This window comes from Panthera tigris, chromosome D1 (assembly GCF_018350195.1).
Source record: "Panthera tigris isolate Pti1 chromosome D1, P.tigris_Pti1_mat1.1, whole genome shotgun sequence".
NCBI classification, from domain to species: Eukaryota; Metazoa; Chordata; class Mammalia; order Carnivora; family Felidae; genus Panthera; species Panthera tigris.
Window position 1 is genome coordinate 4,630,361 of NC_056669.1, and position 25,748 is coordinate 4,656,108.

General features: G+C 49.3%; 1 protein-coding gene and 1 pseudogene across 1 annotated transcript; one reads left to right on the forward strand and one right to left on the reverse strand.

The window, feature by feature from the left end:
* Window positions 1-15,004: 15,004 nt before the first annotated feature.
* Window positions 15,005-17,831, reverse strand: LOC122231272. The gene is made up of 3 exons (XM_042958868.1): window positions 17,683-17,831; window positions 16,658-17,261; window positions 15,005-15,088 (listed from the first exon to the last, which is right to left on the reverse strand). The coding sequence occupies exons 1-3, from the start codon at window positions 17,775-17,777 to the stop codon at window positions 15,005-15,007; spliced, it is 783 nt and encodes a 260-aa protein (XP_042814802.1). The 5' UTR covers window positions 17,778-17,831.
* A 478-nt stretch (window positions 17,832-18,309) lies between these two features.
* On the forward strand, window positions 18,310-24,210 carry LOC122231273 (annotated as a pseudogene).
* The last annotated feature ends 1,538 nt before the right edge of the window (window positions 24,211-25,748 follow it).

The following is a 25,748-nucleotide window of genomic DNA, read 5'->3' on the forward strand; positions in this document are numbered from 1 at the left end:
GGGACACAGCGCATGCGCCAACTCCCTCCCTTGCCGTGGGCGGTTTGTGCGAATACTTGAATGCCTTTCCCAGCCGAAAGGGTTGGGGCACATGTGTGAATGCCCTCCCGCACCGAAGGGGACAGGGTGCATGTGTGAGTGACTATTCTCTTGCTCGCTGAGGAACGGTGATATTGCATGAATACCTTCCAGCGACGAGGGGGTGTGCAAGCATGATCTAAACCTGACCCTAACCGCTAATGGTAATGCTAACCGTAACCCTTACCTTAAGAGATGCCTGCTTCTTCAACTGTGAAAGTGAAAAGAACCATTTATGAAATGTAACATTTAATAGTGGCATCACTGTTCCCTTGCTGAAGGGTGGCACTCTGCACGGGTGACCTCCTTCCACCCCAAGAGAGGGCTATGTGTATGTGTAAACACCCTCCTGCGCTGACGTGGGGCACATGCATGAACTATCTTTCTGGCCGAGGTGGGGTGTGCACGAGTGAACACACTTTCGCCTGGGGCGGGGCGCATGCGTGAATGCCCTCCCTCGCCTAGGGGTGGTGGTGCACATGCTTGAATATTCTCCCGCGCTGAAGGGGCAGGTAACATGGGTGAACACCCTCTCCTGCGGAAGTGGGAGTAGGGCCCATGGGTCACCCCTCCCACACAGAGGGGGGCGGGGCGCAAGCGTGAACCACATTCTGCGCCAAGGGGCGGGGGGGGCATGAGCATGCATGAACATCCTCCTGCGCTCAGGGTTTGGGGTGCATACGTGAACGCCCTCCCCCGCCAAAGTGGGGCGGGATGCATGCCTCAATATTTTCCCACGCTGAGGAGGCAGGGCGCATAGGTCATCACCGCCTGAGCTGAAGCAGGGACAGGGGAATGGGTGAACACCCTCCCATGCTGAGGGGGGAGGGGTAATGCATGAAACCCTCCGTTCGGAGGGGGGAGCAAGCATGACCTAATCCTTACCCTAACCCCTAACGGTAATGTTAACCCTACCCTTACCTTAAGAGATGCGTGTTTCTTCAGCTGTGAAAGTGAAAAGAACCATTCATGAAACATCACTTTTAATAGTGGCATCACTACTCCCTCCCCAAGGGGTAGCACTGTGCACGGGTGACACCCTTCCACATAGAAGGGGGCAGGGCGCATGCGTGAACCATCTTCCTCGCTGAGGGGTGGGGGTGAGCATTCCTGAACACCCTTCTGCCCTAAGGGGGGCTGCAAGCATGACCTAACACTTACCCTAACCCCTAACAGTAATGTTAACCCTAACCCTTACCTTAAGAGATGGCTGCTTCAGCTGTGAAAGTGAAAACAGTCATCCAGGAAATATTAGGTTTAACAGTGGCATCACTACTCCCTCGCTGAGGGATGGTGCTGTGCACAGGTGAACCCCTCTGGCACAGCGGGGGGGGGGGGGGGCGGGGCACATGCATGAACCACCTCCCACGCGGAGGGGGAATTACGCGCATGCGTGAACACCCTACCGCACCCAGGGATGTGGGGCACATGGGCAAACGCCCTCCCTCCACGAGGGGTGTGGTGCCCATACGTGAACACACTTCTGCCCCAAGGGGGGGCTGTGTGCTGCGTGAACACCCTTCTGTGCCAGAGGGGCGCAGCTCATACGTTAACACCCTCCCCCACTGAAGGGGGCTGGGGCGCATGGGTGAACCCCCTCCCACTCCAAGGGAGGGTTCAGGCATGACCTAACCCTTACCCTAACCACAAACGGCAATCCTAACCATAACCCTTACCTTAAGAGATGCCTGCTTCTTCAGCTGTGAAAGTGAAAAGAGCCATTCATGAAATGACACATGAAATAGTGGCATCACTACTCCCCTGCGGAGGGGGGGGGCCCAGCGCATGGGTGACCCCCTCCCATGCGGAGGGGTGGCAAGGCACATGAGTGCCTCCCTCCTGCACTGAAGGAGGGGGTGCAAGCATGACCTAACTCTTACCCTAACCCCTAACTCTAATCCTAATCCTAACCCTAACCGTAACATATGACTGCTTCTTCAGCTCTGAAAGTGAAAAAAGCTATTTAGGAAACACAGCAAATCAAGGAAAGATGAAAAGAAGTAAAAGGAACTCAGGGAACACAAACCTCGCCTGTTTACCAATCACATCACCTCTAACATTTCTAGTATTGGAGGCCCTGCCTGCCCAGGGACATTAGTGTAAAGGCAGTGGTATCCTGACCATGCAAAGGTAGCATAATCACTTGTTCCCTAAATAGTGACTCATATGAATGGCCACATGAGGGTTTTACTGTCTCTTCCAATGGGTGAAGTGGACCTTCCTGTGAAGAGGCGGGAATAGGACAAAACCCTATGGAGCTTTAATTCACTGGTCCAAAGAGACTACATCAATACAACCAACAGGGACAACAGATCTCCCCATGGGCCAACAATTTAGGTTGGGGCGACCTCGGAGAATAAAATCCCCTCTGAGGGATTTAGATTTACACTTACCAGTCGACAATACACCCTCACTTATTGATCCAAAATACTTGATCAACACCATAGGTACTGTATACATGTACCCTGCCGGAGTTTCCTTTTGGGGGTGGGTGGTGGTGGTCTCCACATTCTTTCCAGGGTCGGTGGTGGTGGCCGTGGTGGTGGTTTTTTCTCCTCTTCTATAAAGAGTTCCAAGGCGACCATTTTGTGGGAGCCAAACGGTAGCAGGGCTGCTCCTGGATCCCTCACTGCTTCAGGTTCCCTGTCAGGGGTCCTAGAAGCGGCCTAGCGGAAAAATAAGAGAAGATGTGAATGAAGAGCCTCCTGAAATGCCATGAGAAGACGATGGGACAGTGCTGCTGTCCACAGTTACAGTCCAGTTTCCGGGAGCATGTGGGACGCGCTAGAGGAATGCAGTGTCACAGCGGATGAGAGGTGTCCGGCCGGTGGAAGAAATGCTACACGTCCTGGATGCTGGCTGGGGAAATGTGGTATATGTAGTCACCTATGCCAATGACAACAAAAGAACGATGGACGAGACAGATGCCTGCTTCTTCAGGAATGAAAGTGAAAAGAGCCATCCAGGAAACCTCTGCTTTAAAATGTTTTCAGGTACATTTTTTGCGAGAGAGAGAGAGAGAAAGAACGCAAGTGAGGCAGGGGCAGACACACACACACACACACACACACACACACACAGTATCTGAAACAGGCTCCAGGTTCAGAGCCATCAGCACAGAGGCCGATCCAGGGCTCAAAACCACAAACGGAGAGACCATGACCTGAGCCAAGGTGGTACGCTTAACCCACTGAGCCAGCCAGGCACCACAGAAAACCCCTGACTTAAAAGGAACATCACTGCTACATCGCTGATATGGGGAGCAGAAGGGGCGCATGCGCGAGCCCCTCCCAGGCGATGGGGGCGTGGCGCGTGCGCAAACCCTCCCCCACGCAGAGCAGCGTCGCAAGCGTGAGCCACCCGCCCCTCGCTGAAGTGGTGGTGCAAGGATGACCTAACCCTTATCCTAAACATCCTGCTCATTCTTCAAAACCCATCTTTGTGGTCATCTCCTCCGTGAAGTCTTCCCGGATATTGCTCTCTTTCTCCCACTTACACCCACAGTGCACTGTTTAAACCTTCTCTTTCAGATGATCTTCTCTTTGAAAGACTTAACTGTATGTCTCCCTTTCTGTATCTGAATGTAATGTCCAGGTAGCAGGGATTAGGCCCCGTTCATCTTTCAGGTCTCACATAGTTTCTAGCTCAACACACGTTTGCTGCAGGGAATTGAACCATGGAACATGTTACTATGAATTTTGATGGGATTTAGTTAAAAGAAAGGAATCTCAGGGGAAAAAATTATTTGTGTTTTGAGAAAACACAGAATATTCGTATTAGGGATTTTTTGGATGAAAGAACCCCAAATCTGTTCAAATTAGCTTAGGTGGAAGTGGGTTTTTAAAGAAAGATAAAAATCCCACAAAATTCCAAGAAAATCTAGAAATCTAGGTGTCTCAAAGGAAAAAGAACTGGGTGGTACCAGGGAATCTTCAGCTGTCAGAGTTTATGGACCATTCCTCTGGTGATTAGTTTTTCTTTCAACTAGTATGTGTATATATACACACACATGCACATATATATGTGTGTATAAATATACACATATGAATACACATATATGTATACATATATATATATACATACATATATAATTTGAGAGAGAGAGTGCAGAAGAGAGGAGCAGAGGGAAAGAGGAGACAAGCCCAAGTAGGCTCCATGCTCAACGCGAGGCTCCATCCCATGACCCTGGGATCATGGCCTGAGCCGAAACCAAGAGTCAGACGCTCAACTGACTGAGCCATCCCCGCACCCCTCAACGAATATTTATTGAGCACCTAGTATGTGCCAGAGTGGTGGTAAGCACTGGGCATACAGCACGAGGAAGATTGTACATTTCCTGCTCTCATGCAACTTCCTCTGATTCCTAAGCATTAAGGTAATGGGATTACCCGCCCCCCTCCCCCCTCCCCCCTCCTCCCCTCCCCCCCCCCCCCCCCCCCCGTGTTTTCTTAGCTCAAGTTCTTGAGGACAAATCTAATTGGCTTTAGTCAGCATTATAATTGACTGGATACTACTGGGTCAGGCATCTTCATCCATCTCTGGCTAGGCTACGGAGGACTTTTCTCTGCAGAGGGTGTGGGGTTGATTAGGTGCCCAAATGTGCCTCTTGTAAAAAATCATCTTATTCTACATGATTTGCAAATATGTTATTTATGATTCATTTTATATCCTTTAACTCGCCGGATTCCAAAGATAACTCTAATAAAGAAAAAGCCATTTCATATTATGATGGTAACATCCTGTGCTGCTGTGGAACGCTAGGACAACCACTGCTTTCATTTGAAAGTTATGCCAGAGCAATTAGCAAGCGGTTTTTGGAGCAGGGACCTTAGAGAGCATTGAATTCTGCTGACCTGTTTTCCAGGTGAATGAAACGAGGCCCAAGGAAGGGAAATGGTCTAGTCAAGGTCAAGGATCCATCACGGAGGTGCTTTTAAAAACATTTTAATCAATTACTTTGCTGGAATAGTTGAAGCATATATAGATGGTTTAAAAAACAGCACACAGAAGCATGCAGGGAAGAACAACATGCCTCTCCACCCTTCCTGTTTGTGAGGGTCACGACTTCTTCTAGTACATCTTCCAAGAAATAGTCTGTGCATTCTAAAAGTAAGTATGCTTGGGGCGCCTGAGTAGCTCAGTGGGTTGAGCGTCTAAGTTCAGCTTAGGGCAGGATCTGGAGGTTGATGAGTTTGAGCTCCGCGCGGGGCTCTGTGCTGACAGCTCAGAGCCTGGAGCCTGCTTCGAATTCTGTGTCTCCCTCTCTCTGTCCCTCCCCCTCTCATTCTCTGTCTCAAAACGTAATAAACATTAAAAAGTTAAAAGTTAGTGTGCTCGTATCTCTGCCTTGCTTTTTAAAAAAATTATATCTTAATTGAAGATCATTTGATATATATACACACATAGTATGTATTTATATATAATACATGTATATTATGTATATTATCAATATAAGTTTATTTCTGTTTCATATTTGTGTTATTTATATAAACACATTCATATAATAAATATACTTTATAATATATAGAATATATATAATATATAATATATATTTTATATATTTTTTTTTAATTTTTTTTTCAACATTTTTTATTTATTTTTGGGACAGAGAGAGACAGAGCATGAACGGGGGAGGGGCAGAGAGAGAGAGGGAGACACAGAATCGGAAACAGGCTCCAGGCTCCGAGCCATCAGCCCAGAGCCCGACGCGGGGCTTGAACTCACGGACCGCGAGATCGTGACCTGGCCGAAGTCGGACGCCCAACCGACTGCGCCACCCAGGCGCCCCTATATTTTATATATTTTAATAAATAATTGACAGTATATTTATTACATGTTTTTATAAAATACATTTAGATGTATAATATGAATTATGATTTATTATAATTTATAACATATATAGAATATAAACATATTTATTTATTAAATATGTAAGTAAGGCAGTAATGCTTAAACTGAGTTCTCGATTTTTTTTTATTGATTTATTTTGAGAGAGAGGTGGGGGAAGGGCAGAGCGAGAGGAAAAGAGAATCCCAAGCAGTCTTTGAGCTGTCAGCTCAGACCCCTATGCAGGGCTTGATCCCATGAATGGCAAGATCACGACCTGAGCTGATATCAAGACTCAGATGCTCAACTGACAGCCACCTAGGCACCCCTAGAATTTTTTTTCACTGCTCATTCTTTTTAACTGCTGTATAGTATTCCAATATGGAGTTACTGTGGATTGTTTGGCCAATACCTCACTGATGGAGAGATTTCTCCGGGAGACTATCAGTTCTCTCACTGACGGAGGTTGTTTTCAGTCCTTTACTATTACAAACAATGCTATAATGAACACTTTTCTACGTCTCTGCGTATGTATGCAATGACACCTTTCTCTCTCCCCCCTCCTCCTCCCCTCTTCTTGCCTCTTCTCCCCACCCCTGCCTTCCCCTGACCTCTCCTCCTCCTCCTCTCCATCTGGCCAACTCATGGCGTTGGGGAGGAGAGACACAAAATGTGACACTTGGTGGTGATGTGATGAAGGCCTGAAGAAAGAAACTAGACACACAGTATCCAGGTCAGAATTATAACAGGAATCAACTTGCGTTAATTTGGGCAAAAATAGGAGGAAGGTAGGAGGACTTTATTGGAAGATTCAGTAGTAGCACAGAGAACCCCCAAATCTCGGGATCCAGAAAGCCATCAATAAGGTAGTTAAGTTTCTTTTTGTCTTGCTTCTGCTTCTCTCTGGAATCATATCCATTTTCCCTTTCTGTTTCCCAGCACTGTTTGATCCTGTCTGTGCATGGAGGCCAATGGGATTCCCCACAGGACTTGGTATAGACGTTCTCAGCTCCGACTGGTTGGCTTTTTCTCGGTCCCATATGGGTGATGAGGACCAGATTGGCTGGACAGTGATCTGCATAAGATGCAAATCTGAATGGATGTGTCTCTCTTTGTTTTACATTGTTAGACAAGGTACCATTATTATAGGAAGCAGTCTTGAGTCCTTGTTAAGGCAAGGCATTGAAACACTTTCAGCTGACCCCCTAGTTGACCTTTATTGCCAGTCTTTATTGCTTTTCTCCTCAAAAGCTCCAAGTTCTGCCCATGCCAAGCATCAAATCATTTTCTGTATACACCAAGAGTACATGACTTGCCAGGACAGTGCAGGTTGGATTTCAGCCCCAGCTCACCCATTGGTTGGGGATATCTCTGTGGAGTGCACATCAGCATAGCTGTACAAGGAGAAGCAGGAAATCAGAGTCAGAAGTAATTAGGAGAAATAGAAATCCCTTGATCGTGGTGTGGGTGGTGATGAAGGTTAATGCTGGATTTCCCTGTATATGGGGATGGTGCTGTAACTATTTTACTCAAATTACAAAGGACATGATGGTCATGGCAACTACAGGATTTGGAAGAAGGCATCCAATGGATAGCACCTGGTCTTCACAGGCACCTTCCCTGTTCCTTTAGACTTCCCTAGTGTGTCTCTATTCCGGATAGGTTGCTAAGCAGGCTATGTCCTCTGCAGGTACCATTAACCATCAGAGTTGGTACAGCTGGTGTTGGTGATGGAGTGGATGTCTCTTATCAGAGGCGGGACATCACCAAGTCCTGTTGATTCCACTACATGTTGCCAGGACCCTGAATTATGGCCTTTCTACTTTTCTCCTGGGATAAAGCAAATGACTGTCTTCTGCTGCCAGCACTGGTTCCCCTGATCTTCTCTCTGCAGAGCCAATGGGGTCGGTGGGGTCATCGTGCAAAAATGCAGATCTTGGTCAGGTCACTCCTGCTTCAATGGCTTGCTGGTGCCCTCAGGCTTAAATTCACTGCCCCCCTCCCCTCTCTTTCCTCCCTGCCAAATCCTGTTGGATCTGGACCTTGCTACCCTTCAGCCTTAACTTCCACTTCTAGCCCTGCCTTCCAGTCTTTTTGCTTAGCTCACTAGTGAGTGATCCTTATCCGGAACTCAGTGTAGGCATTACTGCTTGTATTAGTTTCCTCTTGTTGTCACAAATTACCACAAATTCAGTGTTTTAAAGTAAGAAAACTTTATTCTCTTATATTTGTGGAGGCCAGAAGTTCAAATTGAACCTTAACAGGCTAAAATCAAGGTGTTGGCAGGATGATTCCTTCTGGAGGTTCCAAGAGATAATCTCTTTCTTGCCTTTCCCAGCTTTTTAGTTTCTGGGGCTTGTGTACCCTTCCCCCATCTTCAGAGAACATCACTCCAATCTCTGCTTCTGTCATCCCATCTCCTTTTTCTCTTCCCTGGTCAAATCTCCCTCCATCTACCTCTTAGAAGAACACTCATGATTACAGTTAGGGCCCCCTTGGATAATCCAGAGCAATTTCTCTGTCTCAAGACCCTTAACCTAATCACATCTACAAAGTCCTTTCTGCCAGGTACTAGGTTTGAGGCTCCAGGGATTAGAACTTGGATCTTCGGGGGCCATTATTTAGCCCACTGCTCTGCCTTCCTGAATCCAAGGATATATTAAATACATTAGACCCTCCCCTGGTTCCCTTAGGATGCCATACTTCCCAGTTATATGCATGACAATCATCCACTGAAGAAAGGACTGGTTATACTACTCACCAGCAATCTTTCCTCCTCTGAGCATGTAGGAACACTACATTTCCCAGACTCCTTTGTGCTGAACTTGGGACCATGTGACCAAGTTCAGCCAATGGAATATGGTGGGAATGATGTATGCCACTTCCCAGGCATGGCCATAAACTACCTCACGCCATCCTTCTGCTCTTTCCTCTATGGCTCCATATGGCTTCCACCTGGATGAAAGTAAATGATTTTTTGATGGCGGAGCTACATGATGGGAGGGACCTGGATTCCTAAGTCACCATTTATTGGGTTAAGCCACTGAGATTTTGTGGTTATGCACTACAGCACATGACCTACCCTGACTAATAAATTAAGTCTTTTTTTCTTTCCTTTAGCAAACTATGGGCTCCCTTATTTCCTGTTGTATCTGCCACCACCAGCAGAGTGCTTGGCATGATATGAGCATTCAATAAAGGCTTGTTAAGTGAATGAAAAGCAACTAGATTCAGGATGAGGACATGGTGGGGGGGGTAGGCAAATTAGGGAGAAGTGTCATCATCACCATGAGAGATGATGAGAGCTGAAGTGAAACAGGAGGAACGGGGATGACAGGAAGGAAGGATCTGATGTTTGTTCAGGAGGGAGAATTTACAGAACTTGGTGACTGACAGGGTATGGAAGTTGAGACAAAGGGAGGCACCAAGGACCTCCCGATTTACTGGTTTGGACACACGGCTGGCTGTTGGTGTACCGAACTTCCCAATATACAGGGGTTGTTCTGATTATGTAGATGAAAACACAGATTGTATAACTTTATGTGACTGTTGCTTCTTTGCTGACGGTACAATATGTGTGTGTAAGTTTCTCCTGGCATACTGTCGGTGAGGCAGTCTTGGTGACAGGGAGATTCTCATGCTACTGTGGTTGGTAGTAATGGCATTTGAACTGCTTGGTAGGTTGAAGCTATCCTCTAAATGTTTGTGTCCTCTCAAAATTCCCATCTGGACATCCTAAAGACCAATATGATGATATTAGAAGGTAGGACCTGTGGGAGGTGGTTAGATCATGAGGGTGGCATCTTCACAAATGGGATCACTCTTCTTATAAAAGAGACCCCACAGAGCTCCATCACCCCTTCCACGATGTGAGGGCACAGTGAAAAGGTGCTGGCTATGAACCAGGAAGAGGGGGGTCACCAGAATGTGTCCATGCTTGTGTCTTGATCTTGCCAGCTTCCAGAACTGTGAGAAATAGATTTCTACTATTTACAAACCACCCAGTGTATGACATTTTGTTACAGCAGCCCAAATGGACTAAGACAGTTGATATTTTAAAAAAAAATGGCTTCAGTGATTCACACATTCTGCATGCATGTCCCTTTTCTTTTCTTCCTTTCTTTTTCTTTCTTTCTTTCTTTCTTTCTTTCTTTCTTTTTCTTTCTTTCTTTCTTTCTTTTTCTTCTTCTTCTTCTTCTTCTTCTTCTTCTTCTTCTTCTTGTTTATTTTCAGAGAGAGAGAAAGAGAAAGAGCAAGTGGTCAAGGGGCAGAGAGAGGGAGAGACAGAATCCCAAGCAGGTTCCACACTATCAGCACAGAGCCTGACACAGAGCTCAAACTCACAAACTGTGAGATCATGCCCCAAGCTGACATCAAAAGTCAGATGCTTCACTGACTGAGCCACCCAGGCACCATATGCATGTCCCTTTACAGTGCAACCTTGCCACTCTTCCATGTTCTTCTTGAACATGAACTGCCTTTGTAGCTTGTTATGTACCAACAGAATGTGGCACACTGGTGATGTGCCTGTTCTGACCGTGGGTCTCAATAAGTCTTATGTGCTTTATTTTAGTGACTAGGAGCCCTGCCCAGGCACCATGTGAAAAGCCTGGGCTAGCCTACTGGCTTATGAAATCTCATGGGACAGAGAGGAGCTGTCCCAAATGAAGGCTATCCCAGACCAACCAGCACCCTAGTGACCTGGCAGTTAGCAGCAAATGCATGAGTGAGTCCAACCAAGACAAAAGGAACCATCCAGTTGAGACCAACCTAAATTGCCAATCTATAGAACTGTTAGTTAAATAAATAGTTGTTATTTTAAGCCACTAAGTTTTGGGATAATTTGTTACATGGCAAAAACTAACTGATACAATCTGTATTTATAGGCATTTGTTGCAGCAGAGAGACATGGGTCCATGGAGTTGTGTGGTTTGCATCCAGCCATAGCTGATTCCTCATCATTTTAGCCAGTGTAGCTAGCTGGCAAATGCATGACCCTAAAACCTATTTTGGTTTCACAGTACAGTTGAAGGGACTTAAATTATTCAGAGAATTGCTTCAAATTACCACTTTACTTGTGAACAAAAGCTACTGTGGTGTTCTTAAATTAGTCATCCCAGTCTCTGGGATTTCATCTATAGTAAAATGACCAAAAATTAGGCACAATAAGTTTACCATTTTTTTCCCTGGTAAGAAATATTTAAACACACACACACACACACACACACACACACGAATATAAGACTAACATAATTTTTTTTAATTTTTTAAAAAAAATTTTAACATTTATTTATTTTTGAGACAGAGAGAGACAGAGTATGAATGGGGGAGGGTCAGAGAGAGAGGGAGACACAGAATCTGAAACAGGCTCCAGGCTCTGAGCTGTCAGCACAGAGTCTGACGCGGGGCTTGAACTCACAGACTGCGAGATCATGACCTGAGCCGAAGTCAGACACGTAACCGACTGAGCCACCCAGGTGCCCCAAGACTAACATAATTTAGAAAGTGAATTGTGACACATATAAAGTATACAACCTTTAAAAGAGGTGCTTATAGAATATCTATTTCATCATTCATAATTTTTCTCAATTTTCTATGGACCAGTGGAAACTTAACTATGGAAAACTTCAGTACTGTTCTTGGGACTGACATTTGAGAACTACCTGTTTTTTTTTAAGTTTATTATTTATTTTGGTGGGGGGGTCAGAAAGATAGGGAGAGAGAGAATACCAAGCAGTCTCCACACTCTCAGTGCAGAGCTCCATGTGGGGTTTGATCTCAGGAACTGTGAGATCATACCCTGAGCCGAGATCAGGAGTTGGATGCTTCACCGACTGAGCCACCCAAGCACCCCAAGAACTATTTTTAAAGAAAATCTACCAAAATTTTTCCTGCTAATGGGGGTGCTGGGTGGCTCCATTGGTTAAACTTGATCTCAGCTCAGGTCTTGATCTCAGGGTTGTGAATTCAAGACCAGCGTTGGACTCCACACTAGGCATAAAGCCTACTTAGAAAAAAAAAATTCTTCCTGCTACATTGCTGAGAATGCTTACATACATGTAAGCTAGGACTATGGGATGTCAACACCTTTGAGAGAAGGCTTTGCCTGTGTAGGCGGAGTAAAACATCCTCCTGTAATTTCCTGTATGCTTGATCTCTCATTCTGCCAGAGGTGCATCCCCTACATAGAGGACTAGCTGCAGAATTGGTGAGGCCTCATGTTCAGAAATCATTTAAGAGATTCAAGGCAATGGCAGAGCAGCAGATAAAGCATGGGGCCCTCCTGAGCATGGGTTTCTGTAAGGCTGTACAGACTGCATACCCAGGATGCTTGCCCTGCCTCTATGTTCTATCTTGCCCTGGAGATCTGAGATCCTGGAGAGCAAGGATGTTGTCTCAGCCTTCTGTCTCCCCAGGGCTCAGGGCAGTGCCTGACACCTGCTAGGCTCCTTCAGGTTTCCTGTAATAAGAGTAAATGTTTACTAAGCACTATTAAAGTTCCATTTCACTGTGCTAAGCACTTTATGCAAGATATGGAGTGTTTGTAATTTTAGAAGATATGGGGTGTTTGTTAATATAAGAAGATATGGAGTGTTTGTAATATTCCTGGGGAAAGCACCATTCTTTTATTAAGGTAGGTAGGTATGTATTTATTTATTTAGAGACCCAGAGAGAGAGAGAGAGAGAGAGAGAGAGAGAGAGCGCGAGGGCATGGGGAGGAGTAGAGAGAGAGAAAGAATTCCAAGCAGGCTCCACACTGTCAGTGTGGAGCCCAACATGGGGCTTGAACTCACCAACCATGAGATCATGATCTGAGCTAAAATCAAGAGTCAGAGAGGCTTAACCGACTGAGCCATCCCTGTGTCCCGGGAAAGCACCATTCATATCCACATCTTATAGACGGGGAAACTGAGGCTTAGAGAGGTTAAGTGTCTCATTTGAGGTCATAAACCTCATATGAGAAAGAGCTAGGATTTAAACATGGGGAAGTTCTCAATTGATTTCACAATCTCTGCTCATCAACAGTGTTTAGTTGTGGCAACTGGGAGATGCTCCTGGCATCTAGTGGGTAGAGTCCAGAGATGCTGCTGAACCTTCTACAATGCACAGGACAGCCCCCCACATCAGCTCCCCCCATCACAGAATGATCCACTCCAAAATGTCAATAGCATTGGGGCACCTGGGTGGCTCAGCCGGTTAAGCTACTGACTTTGGCTCAGGTCATGTTCTCATGGTCTGTGAGTTTGAGCCACTCATCCAGGTCTGTGCCTGACAGCTCAGAGCCTGGAGCATGCTTCAGATTCCGTGTCTTCTCTCTCTCTCTCTCTCTCTCTCTCTCTCTCTCTCTCTCTCTCTGTCCCTGCTCTGCTCACGCTCTGTCTCTCACTCTCAAAAATAAATAAACATTAAAAAAAATCAATAGCATTGAAGCTGAGAAACCCTGTCCTCATACCAAAACCCACTTTTCCTAAACACAAGACACTTCATCTTATTTTCTTCATTTTTACTTTATTAATAAATACTATAACATATTTATCATTCTTCTTAAATGGACTTTAAATTGATGTGCACCTTAAATGTTTCTGCCCATGAAGCCAAGTGTTTGATATGTTATTTTTTTCTGACACACATTAAAAATAAATATAAAATTATTAAAAAAAACATGTTTGGGTACCACCAAAACTCATCTCACCTACTACTTGTAGTCTGGGGGAACCAAAATTTAGACCCACTTCACTTCTCTTGTAGTTTCCTTTATCTTTTCAGAACAAGAGAATAAACCATATCAAATCAGCCTGTTGCCCCAGCACGGCAAGGTGCTGGCCACATTTTGGCTTCTGTTGGAGAAAGAAGGGGAAATGAGGGGAAATGACCTTCAGTTGACCCCTGAGCTGGAGGTAGGCAATCGGAGGCTCATCACCTGCTCCCCTGTCCTTGCAATGTATATTCCAAACACCGTTCTGGCACTAGGAGTCTGCTTCAAGGATGCAGCCTTGAGAGAGCAAAGTGCTATTAAGACCATCTGGACGATTTACTACTGACCCCTATTGCAGGTTGTGTGTAATATAAACTTGTAAGATTCTGGCAGGCAGGTACAGAGATCCACTTGCCTTGCAGGGCCAGGGCAGGCCTTGTAAGTTCCCTTGCTTATTACCCCATCACCCACCCATCTGGAGACATCTGCCTCCTTCTTTGGTCTCTCCTTGCCCTCTGTATATGGGGGTCCAGTTTTGATCCCCCCACCGCCCCCCCCCCCAGCCCCCAGGTAGCTCTTAAGGTTTCCAACCAACAGCTTCTGTGTCATCTCTTTTCTTTTTTCTCAAGGCTAACAGGTGCTAAGAAACCTTTCTGAAACGCTGAATGTCACCCGATGAGGACTATTAACAATCAACGCCTTCCGGTGAGGGCCACAAGGCAGTTTAATTTGTAGAGCTGAGTATAGACTGACGTGGGCTGCAAGTCCTGGTGAGCAAACCTCCATCGTAACATCGCTCCTTCCCCTTAATTGTTGGGGAGTGTACGTTTGCAGGCTCCTTGCAGATCATGCTGAAGACTGAGATGATTAAGCCTACAGCAAACGAGATTCTTCCTTAGATATTAAAAGTGCCTGTGTTGTAAATAATGTCATAAACTCTTTCATAGAAAGCACTTTCCTGAAGAGCTGCGTTTTAATTTCAACACATTTGCATAAATTCATTTGGGTAGTGGAGGGGGTGGTCTTTGATGATGATTTTTCATTTTCTATGAACTTGACAGGTGTTTCAATTAGGAAGTGAATAAACACCCCCTCCCCCCCCCCCCACACACACCGCACCCCTCCCCACCAGGAACTCTGAGAGAAATGCTTTCTCAACCACATGTTCTAAATGGGGCATGTTCTCAACAATCACACATCTATTAGGAGGCAGTGACTCTATTTACTGAGTTGACATACCCAGAGGAAAGTGGCTTTCTTCCTTTAAAGAGTAAAATGAACCTGATTCTCCCTTCTTATACATATTTTTCAAAGGTTTGGGAAATGGGTGTGGGTGATATTCCAGAGGGGCAGGCGGGAATAGGAAGGGAATTTGGTTTAGTTGAAGTTCGAAGGGATAGTGGTTTAAAGTTTGGGATCTGGCAGATAAGCCATGAAGGGTCGGTCTGTCAGGTTGGCTTCTTTCTGAAACAGGTTTCCTGCACTCTCCTGTGACAAAGAGGGGGCAGTCTCTGTTAATTAAAGCCAGGAACAGCAACCAGGGTGTCTCCTCTGAGGACTGGACTCAAATGTTCTGGTGACAAGCAATATTTTACAGAGATTGGAGACAGATTCTAAAAAGGACTTTTCTGTCTAGATTTTGTCTGTTTTCACTTAGGTGGGTTTTTGTTGTTCTCTCTCTCTCTCTTTTAAAATCAAACTTAGAAGTGGCTCAACACCCCCAACTCTTGTGGAAAGGTGTCTGTTACCTATTCTACCAGGCTCTTGCCCTAGGCTCCCAGCCTTGAGGCTTGCTGGGAGGTGCCTGGGTGGGGTGTGGTGGGGTTGGGCAGGCAGGAAATCAGAGGTTAGGAGTCTGGCACTCTCCACCCACCCCTGGCTTTCTCATTTGCTGACCATGTGACCTTGGGACAAAGCCCTTAACCTCTCTGAGCCTCAGCTTCTCAGACCTTGGTAGGCCTGCTGGAAGAGTCCTTTCCAGTTTTGATTTAGTGCCTAGAAACATCCCAATCCCTCTGTGTGATCCTTACAGCAGAAACTCCATTGTCTGTCCTGTTGTACGCATTCCTTTCCTCCCTTGGTTTAACACCAACGATCTTGCATAAGAGCTTAGTAAGTTCATCAAAACAGGCTGTAAATAGTTTTTCTCATGCTTCTGGCTGCTGTAGGTGCTGGGAGATGCTGTAGGAGTGAAGGCCCCTTTCTACCCTGGAGTTTACCGTTCAATGTGCGGAGAGGGGCGAAAACCAAATATATAATGTAATGTCAGGTGGACAGGGAGTCTAGAGGCCTATTTTAGGAAGGCACTACCTGCAATGGTTAGAACACAGACCCAGGAGTCACATTTCTTGGGTCAAACGCCAACTGTGTAGCGTCCTTGCTGCGCTACTCTGGTGGGCAACTGGTTTAACTGCTTTGAGCCTCAGTCTCTCCCTCTGTTGTGTGGGCCTGGTAATATTATCTAGAGATAGAGTTAAATGAGATCACTCTAGTGGTTTAGCACCTATTCCCAGATTGTCTGCGAGATCCTAGGCACTGCTTTGAGCATCTGTGAGGAGGTGACTTTAGAAGAGGTGAGCTTAGTGGGTATGTTGTAAGCATCAAATAAATGTCAGCTATCGTTAGCTCTCACACACCAATGCTTGTGTTTGCAGAGGCTCACACAGTGGTGGTGGCTGTGGGTCGACAGACATGCCACACTCCCCTATTTCGGGAACCTCATTCGGAGGCTCTGATGAATTTAGACTAAACAATCTCACACCTTGTCCAGGTGGGTTTGGGACATAATACAGCCTGCGATTCAGAGTCTCTGAGGGCTGGCCTACTCCTGGATATGCTGGGTCAGTGTTGGCCTGGTTCATTTTTTGCTGGAACAGGGTCATTCTATGCTAGTCTTTCGGAAGACAGGAGGTGACATTCTTCCAAGAGAAGGCACAATTAATTACCGAAGCTCCCTGTCATTTTGAGAAAGCTTGCAATAGAGTCCAATAACCACCTCCCCAACCATGCTGTTTCAGTTAAAGAGAACCCACTATATTATTTTCTATGTGGCCCAACTTTTTGGTGCTTTGAAAATGAAAATGCCTTGAGAAGGCCCTGACTGAAGCCCAATGGAGGGGGTGGGATGGTGGAGACATCATTTCCCTGCAAACCGCCCAGCTGACTGCAAAGTGTATACTTAGTTAACGCAATTAAAAAAACAAAAAACAAAAAAACAATGCAGTGGCGTGGGAGATCTAACTTCCGTGTAGCGGCTTTGGTGCAAACCCTGTTTTGGGGGCTATTGGAGTCAAATTCAAGCAGAGGAAAGAAGTGGGAGAAAATGAGAGAGGGCCGAAGGATGGCTGGAATCGGCTGGGTGGAGACGGCAGATTTGTAAATGCTGACGGGTGATGACCGGAGGCTCGAAGCCAGGGAAGCAAGGCCGGACTGCGCCACATCGGGTGAGGATGTCTGGGGGGCTCCGTGAGCACAGGGCCAGCCAACTCCGGAGACCCAGATGTGGGCTCCAGGCGTGGGAGGGTGGCTGAGGCTAGATGTCCAGGCCTTCCGCTGCAACGGATCTGGGTGCGCAGACGCGGCGCGGCGGTGTGCCCTCCTAAGGAACGCAGAGAAGGCCACCGCCAGGTCGTAGAGGGACAGAAGTGGCAGGTCCTGGGGCCTGGGAGAGTCCCAAGAAAAGACCCTCCGGGACGTGAGACGTGCCCCTGCCTGGGCCTGGTCTGCTGCCTCTCCCTACCCCCTGCGCTTCTTTGACTTCAGTTCCTCCCACGGCCCTCTCCCGGGGGTGCTTACCCCGGGGCCAGTGGCTTGCCACCCCGCCTTCCCAGCTAAGCCTTGGTCCTCCGCAAATCCCAGGGAGTGGAACCATCCCGGACGCGCGCCTGGCTAGAGGGCGCAGTCGGGGGAAGGGCAGGGCGAAGCGAGCTGAGGCGGCCCCGGGCACCATGGAGGGGCGATCCTGATCAAACTGTGCCCCAGTCTGCCTTGGAGTGGAAACCACTTAGTCTGTCCCCACCTAACCCCTGCGAGTCCCCCCTTCCCTGGAGGACAGATTCGAACCACAGCTCCTGCAGACTCACGCCTGAAAAAGCCACGGGCTGAGCCGCCTCTTAGCCAGGAACAGGTCTGAGCCGCGCCTCCCTCCCGGAGAGGGCGCGGGAGGTCCCGCAGCCATCCTGCACCTGCTGGGAAACCCGAGCGCTGCCTTCAGCCCCAGTGGCTGCCGAAGCTCCCTACTCCCCGCCCGTTAGCCTAGCTCAGCGCCGCACGCCCCCCAACTCGCTCCCGCCAGCGCTCCCGAGTCACCTGTTCCGCGCACCCGCCCCACTCGAGCTCGCGCTCGTCCCTCTCCCCCTCTCCTCCTGCCCTCCCTTCATTCCACAAGCGTTGCTGGGCTCTCTCCAGGGCACGTGGCGAGCTGGAGAGGTGAGAGGGATCCTGAGAGCGGGCGCAGGGCGGCTAGTCCGGAGCCGCCGGCCTAGAGGAGCCGCGGCCAGACCAGCTCTCCGCCGCCCTCTGGCCCCCGCCTCTCCCCGTAGCCGCGCGGAGCTGCACCCAGCGCTTGCCCCCACTCATCCTCCCCCCGCCCCGCCAGGCGCGCCCCTCCCCGCCCGGTCCCTCCCCCTCGGCGTGCGGCGCGCGGGAGGCGAACAAGGGCTGAGCTCCGCGCAGCTGCCTGAGCCCCGCGCAGCTGCCTGCCTGCCGCGAGACGCGGCGGCCCAGCGGCCGAGCCCAGGCTGGGAGACTTGGTTCGTCGCGTCCTCCGGCTGCTCCTCGGCTGCTTCCTCACCGAGCTGTGCGCCCGCGGGTGCCCGGCGCAGGAGCGAGCGGGGCACGGGCAGCTGGCGCAGCTGGCCGGCGTGGTAGTGCTGGCGGAGGGGGGGGGGGGCAACCGCTCCGGGGCCGCCTGGGGAGGGGCCGGCGAGGGCGCGGGGGTCTCAGACGAGCGCCCTACCCGAGCGCCCACCCCGGACTTCTGCCCGAGCTACTTCGATGTCATGAGCCAGTGGGACCAGCCGTTCACTCGGGAGACTTCATCTGCTGCTGCGGGACTTGTGACTTCCGGTTCTGCCGCCTGTTTAAGAAGCGGGACTGAGGCACAGCACCTGCACCAAGCACAACACTCCGCTGTGGCTCAACACCCGCAAGCCCCCCCACCCCGCCCCCGCGCGCAAGGACGACCCCCTGCACCACCCCACGAAGGACAAGACCACCCTCATCATCTGCGGGGTGGGACGTCATTGTGCTTGTAGGCATCTTCAAGCTGGGGCTGGAGAAAGCGCACGGGCGGCAAAGGCAGCACGTGTCCAGGTGGGCTCAACCCTTTCCCCCCACCCCCCGCCTCCCCTCCCGGCGCCGCTCTCCCTCCACCTTTCCTCTTCCTTCTCCACCTTTCCGTGGGCAATGGCGCGTCCCCCACCGCCCGCACCTCCGCTGGGAGAGGTCGCCCGGGAAGCCAACTTTCGCTCCGAGCGCGGAGAGGGGGCGCTGGGCTCCGCACGGGTGTGGACTTGAGCGCGTGTGTGTATGTGGGGGTGGTCTCTGCCCACCCCCCTTCACCCTCTCGCCGCCCCCTCCCGCCTAGGATTGAGGCGGATCTGAGACACACACAGCCCGGAAGCCCACGGCCCCCGGAGTCTTGGGTTTTGGCAAGGGGTCTACCCCTCGGATTCCAGATGCTAGTTTCTAGGTAAACAGGGCAGGCGGGCCCTGCAGAGAAGGAGGTGTGTGTGAGGGAGGGAAGGGGTGTGTGCAGCCTGCAACTCACAAGGCTGGCGAAAAGGAGGTGGAGAGAGAGAGGGGAGGGCGAGAACAAAAGCCTTGCCTGGAGCCGCCGCCTTTCACTGAGCTACCAGGTCCCTGGAATTAGAACCTTGGTTGCCTCCCCGCCACCCGGACCCCTCCCCACTTTCCGCTGTCTCCACTTCTCCCTGTTGGGTGCCAGGGCCTCTGCCCCGCGCTGCGCCCCTTGCAGGGGTTGGCGCGGACTCCAAGAGCGGGAGCCCCCCTCCTGCCCCCTGATTCCTCAACTTTCCTTCAACTTTCCCTCAACTTTCATTATGCAAGTCCTAGTGGGAGCGAGTTGCAGCAGATGGGAGAAGGCATTTGGGGATTAATGGAGCGATTTTAATTTTGCTTCTTGAAAAAGTGTCTAAATTGATTCGCACAATCCAGTAACCTTGGAGGCAGAGGACACAGCCACCGGGAAGCAGCCCCCAGACGCGACGCAGGCCTGAGGTCTGGGCGGGCGGGGTTGGAGATCGACTGGCCATCTTGGGACAGCTGGATGGCTGGGCGCTAGCTAGCTCGATCTTGCCGAATGTGGGCAACGGGGTCTCCATATGTCCCCCCACCCCCCAACACACAGACACACACCCTCCCCACACCTCCGGCGGAGGCCCATGTGTGCTCGCGTGGATGCACGAGCTCCGTGCGCCTGCCTAAAAAACCTGAACAGAGACCCACCCAAAATAGGCGAAGGAACATTACCAACTCACTAGTAATTATTTTTATTTATACTCAGAGTATCCGATGATTCCCACCCCCCCCCACCCCCCCAGAGGGGAGGGATTTGGGGCAAGAGGTGAGGCAGTTCCTCTTGGTTTGGGTCAGCAGGGAGGTGTGGGTGGGTGTTGGGGTCTTGAAACACAAAAGTTAGCTTCGAGGGGATTCATGAAACTCTGACCGACTGAGAGAGCAACACGCTGGCCCCGCCTACCTCCTGCACCCCCAAGATGCCCTGTCGCCAGCCCCACCGGCGGGGGTTTCACTTCCCCTCAGTCCCTGCCAGTCCCTGTAGCTTCCCGGGGTCTGTGTTAAGGGGAAGGAAGAGTACCCAGGCAGGACTGCGGCAGGCGACGGGTGTCTCCTTGGTCGGGAGAGAACCTTTCAGATTCGCATACTCTGAAGTATCCACTGAGCCTTTCCCTTGCAAACCAGCGCTTCCAGGAGCCCCCCTGAGTGTTTGGGTGGGGGGTGGAGGAGGGTAGGAAAGGCGGGAGAAGGGGAGGTGCGAGCTGAGCTAAAGGTGGGCGGCTCTCCTGAGCCTGTGGCGGGGGATGGTGATGTGTGATCTTCAGGCTTTTTGTGACCTGGGTATTCCTGTTGAGGCAGCGCTCCACCGCCCACCCAAGGGCCCAGGAGGGACTCCTGTTCCTGTCCTGCCACCTTGAAGCTCTGTCTGGAGAAAAAGCATCCCCCCAGCTTAGTCGGTTGCAGCCACTTCTGCAGGGACCAGGAAAGGGCTGCTTGGGGGTGGAATCTCGGGGCATCCACGCCTCTGATAACAGCCTGGACACAAGGCTCTCCCCGGACACAGTTGGGCAATTCCAGAATGTGGTCGAAGTACATTCTCTTGAAGAGAAATGATGGTTGATTTTTTTTTTTTAATTTGAGAGACAGAGACAGAGTGCAAGTGGGGGAGAGGCAGAGAGAGAGGGGGACACAGAATCTCAGCAGGTTTGAGGCTCCGAGCTGTCGGCACAGAGCCCAACGCGGGGCTGGAACTCACAGAGGATCATGACCTGAGCTGAAGTCAGAAGCTTTACCGACTGAGCCACCCAGGCGCCCCTGATAGTTGATTTTTATTGGCAGTTTCCCCGGTGTGGTTTTCAACCCCAGCTGCTGTTTAGGACCACCTGGGGTGCTTTAAAAAAGAAACCAAACCAAAATAACCCTGTTGTAGTAGATCAGGATCTCTAGGGTTGCTGAGTCTGTGTACTTCTGTAAAGCTCTCTAGGCTTTCCAGTGTGTGGCCAGTTACTATTACGGAAAAGGAAGGAACATTTGCCAGGCACACTGCACTAGAGGGGTGTGTGTGTGTATGTATACATACACACTTGTGTGCATGCGTGTGCATACACTCCTTTAGTGTGCGTGACCACCTTAGGAGACAGGTGCTACCAGTTCCCACTTATAGATGAGAAAATCATGGCTCAGGTTGAGTGGCTTCTCCAAGGTCACCCAGTTAGTTATAAAACTGCAGTCCCCAGCCCCCTGATTTCAACCGTGTTTTCAGTTTGAGTGAGTTTTGGGTGGGGGTGGGGTTGCATATTCCCGTGTTCTGTCCGGAAAGGGAAAGATTCCGGGTCAGTAAAGGTCTGGGATGTGCCCCAGAAATCTGCACGTAACAGCCTCCCTGAATGGGGCCTCAAAAGTGGCCTGCACGTTTAAGGAAGGCTGTTCTTGAGTTTGGGACTATTTCAGTCTTGGAGATGGATGCGTTAATCCAGTGCCACTCTCTTATTTGCATTTGGTTGTGTGTTTTCTGCACGTATTTCTGCTTTGTGTATTTGTGGTGCTGGGGGCTGCCCCAAGGACCGTCCAAATGCATGTTGCACTGTGTATGCAGTTACTCATTTCAAGTCCCAGCCACAGGTCAGGGGGTACCTGGGTGGCCTATACCCAGCCACCTGAGAGCTTCCGGGTGAAATTAACATCTCGGCCACAGCCTCTTAATTTATTTTGTCTTGGGCTGTGCCGGTCACTGAGATGAAGGGTTCATTCTCATTTCATCGGAAGGCACCCCCACGTCACCAACTGCTTCTGGTGACCCCGTGCACTTGTGGTATCCCAGAAGAGGCCTCTGTGATGTCAGTTTTCAGACCCAGAGTCCTGGGCATGTCGGCTGCTCCTTTCTGGGCCGACTGGTACCTGAAAACAGGAGAAAGTCTCTAATTCCAGGAGCTGTTGGGGTCTTGCCCACGATACAGGCAGAGCTTCAGAGACCCTCATTCACCAGCCACAGCAGCGTTATATCCTGCCCCTCTGTATCAGAACAAGTGACTGCAAACAGTGGCCAGCTGTGGTTACCCAACCACACAGACATGTTTTGTTTGGTCTGCAAGGTATTGCTATTTATGTATTCTTTTTAAAAAAATTTTTTAATGTTTATTTTTGAGAGAGAGAGAGACAGAGCATGAGCAGGGGAGGGGCAGAGAGAGACGGGGTGGGGAGAGACACAGATCTGAAACAGGCTCCAGGCTCTAAGCTGTCAGCACAGAGCCCAACACAGGGCTCAAACCCGGGAACGGCGAGATCACGACCTAGGCCGAAGTCAGATGCGCAACCACCAAGCCACCCAGGCGCCCTTATTTATGTATTATTTTTATTTTTAAGTTTCTCTCTCTCTCTCTCTTTTTAACTGAGACATTTTACACATACAAAAGATAAAACTTGAAAGAAGAATAAAAATGTCTTTAGGGTTTTTCACTCCCTGTACAACTGCTGTTGGGGCGGCTCATTCTTGGTTGTGGGAAGCTGTTTTGTGCATTGTGACAGTTAAAAAAAAAGTCCTCAGTCATAGCCACATGTCATCCGGGGGTAGAATCACCCCCAGTTGAGAGTTACTAATCCAGACCACACAATTATTAGTATTTTGTCATATCTGCTTTAGTACACACTCTGCATTTTCATTTTCTCTCTCCCTTTCTCCCTCCATTTCTTTTTCCTTTGTTTCTTGGCCGAAACATTTGAAAAGAAGTTGCAGATGTGGCACTTGATCCCTAAATCCTTCAGCGTGGATCGCCTAAGAATAAGGACATTCCCCCACACAACACAGTCCCAGGATCACACTCAAGAAGGACAGAAACTCTGTGATACCATCAAATAGCCAATCACGGTAACATTTTCCTGGTCGTGCCACAAATGTCCTCTGGAGCTTGGGCTTCCAAACTCAGATCCAGTCAAGGCTCACTGCATCTGGGCTGTGAAATTTCTTCAGTGTCTGTTATGTATTGTGTTTTAAACCCAACTTAGAACCAAGGAGATTTCACATAGAAATCCCAATTTCTGACTTCTCTTGAGAAATTGGTAGAACTGACAACACCCGACATGCATTTTCCCAGGGAAGCTGTTGGTTGCCTCCCAGGGGTGACTTCCCTCTTTAGGAAGCTCTCAGGTTCACCTCCTTCTCCACCCCCCACCCAGTTCCCTTAGTGCTGGTCCCTGCAGTGCCTGGAGACGCAGTCAGGCTGATCTCAAGTCAGATGGCCGGAGATTTCCATCCAGCCTGGCCACTTGAGAGTTGTGTGGCCTTGAGAAAGTGACTTCACCTCTTTGAGTTCTAGGTTCTTGTCTGTAAAATGAGACCATGGTGATCCCTATGTCCTAGGCTTGTGTGAGGGTTTCACTGAGACTGGGCTTGGGAGGCCCTTAGCACAGGACCTCTTGATGGTCACTGCTCAGCAACTTTTACCCCTTTGCCATCACCCTTATTACTGGAATTTTCTACCCCTTATCTGCCAAAGGGGTACCTAGCCCTTGCTCTGTTGTATCTTTTTAGCTGTGTGACATTGGTCAAGGCTCCTAACTCCTTCAGAGTTAAGCAGCGGAGGGTGACAGGTTCAGACTAGGAGAGAAGACCCAGGTATGGCCACCCTGAATGCCTTGCAAAGTGTTGGCCTGGGTGATATTAAAGAACTCTTGTCCAGCCTTCTATTTTGCCGTGAGCTTGGGTATAAATTCTCCTTTAATGTCAGGTCCTGCCCCAGTGAGGCAGGCCTTAGGACAGTGTGCCTGTGCCTTTGAAGAGGCACAGATTTCTTTCCATGAGGATGAACAAGGCCCTGGGGCATGGAGGACTCAGACTTCCAACCTGGACAGTCTGAGGCCAGGGCACAGGTCCTTGTCCACTAGGCTGCACGGCCTTTGAGCGGACACGTGCAGAACTTCCGTGCTCTCAGATCACAAAGAAGTGCTTGCTGTTCTGCAAATGGCAACACGTGCAGGGGGGCCAGTTCCAGGAGCCGCTGTAAGACCAAAACCAGGAGTGTTTCCTGCATCTGCCCCTGCCAGGGCCAGTGCCCTTGGAGGAAGCATTGATGAGAAATGACCTTGGGGGCAGGAATGCCTGTTAACGCTCCATACACTTGAGGCCGGGAGGGAACACATGCCATTATTTTGCCCACCTTCAAACAATCAGAAATCCAAGTGGCACATTACACAGCACAGTGTCCTGGGTGCTTTCAAACACACTTCAGAAGAGCTGGAGTCCCTTCTAAAGAAGTGACATCAAGCGATAAATGTCTTCCCTTCTTTTGCCTTTTCTCTCTTCCTCCTGCTTCCCCTTTTTCCTGCATGTCTGTGGTTACCCTCTGGCTTTGACCAGCTCCCCAGCTTGGAGAAACCCTTGCAGGCACGTCTCCTTGCCCATGGAGTAGTCTGTCTATATCCTTTTTCATGGCAGGTTACTTCTCTTTGGGCAATGGAGTCCTTGCATTTTAGCAGTCACCTTCAGTGGGATATACTTTACACAATAAAAAGCACGTTTTAAGTTTAAGTGTGGTTTGAGGAGCTTTGCCCGTAACCACCACTCCAGAAAGTTACCTCCTGCCCACAGCCCTTGAGATCTTGAAAGACTGAAAGATGCTTCTGGTACAAGAGAAAATGCTCCGGAATCCTAGTCAAGTGTTTAAATGTCAGAACACGGTTTAGACCTCGGGACTCCTGGAAGCTTTGAACCAAGATGAGGAGGTTCTTAGCTCTGTTTGGGAATGTTGGGGTCTTTTATTTGCTTGCTGTAATTGGAAAGTGAAGGAACGCTGTATTCTCTTTTTGTTCCTCACATATGTCAAGCTCATTGCTACCTTGGAGCTGTTGTGTTGGCTTGGATTGAATTATCCTCCATCAGACCTCACATGCTGGGTCCCTTGCCATTGAGATCTCCGCTCCAGTGTCACCTTGTCTGAGAAGTCGTCCCTGACGACCCAGGCTCAGTTACCACTGCCCCCCCACCCCAGCCCCTACCAGCCCATCGCTTGGTGGTACTTGCTTCATTTCACATTACAGCCTAAAATTAACTTATTAATTTCCTGGTTTGCTACTTGATTATCCGTCTCTTTACGTTACTGTCCACAGTAAGGAGTGCGGGGACACTTCGCAAATCTCTTCTACTGTTGTATCCTCAGTGCCTAGAACAGTATCTGGCACAAAGAGATTCTGGGTTCTGACATCCCAGTTTACAAAAAAAAGTATCTCCTCTTTCATTCATTCATTCATTCATTCACTCACCCATTCACATATTCATTTAATTGATATTTATTGAGCACCTACGGCATACCTAGCACTATTTTGAGAGCTATAAGAGAGTAGTGACAGTACAGACACAATCCCTGCACTCAAAGAATGCAGTCAAATGGCCCAAGAC

Coding starts and splice junctions, on each gene's coding strand:
- LOC122231272 (XM_042958868.1), bottom strand. CDS start 17,777: ATGGCTGCGGGACCTCCCGCGCCCTCTCCGGGAGGGAGGCGCGGCTCA. Junction 17,262..17,682: donor AGCCCGTGGCTTTTTCAGGC/GTGAGTCTGCAG, acceptor GGACTCTCCCAG/GCCCCAGGACCTGCCACTTC. Junction 15,089..16,657: donor CATTTTCAAAGCACCAAAAA/GTTGGGCCACAT, acceptor TCTTTGTCACAG/GAGAGTGCAGGAAACCTGTT.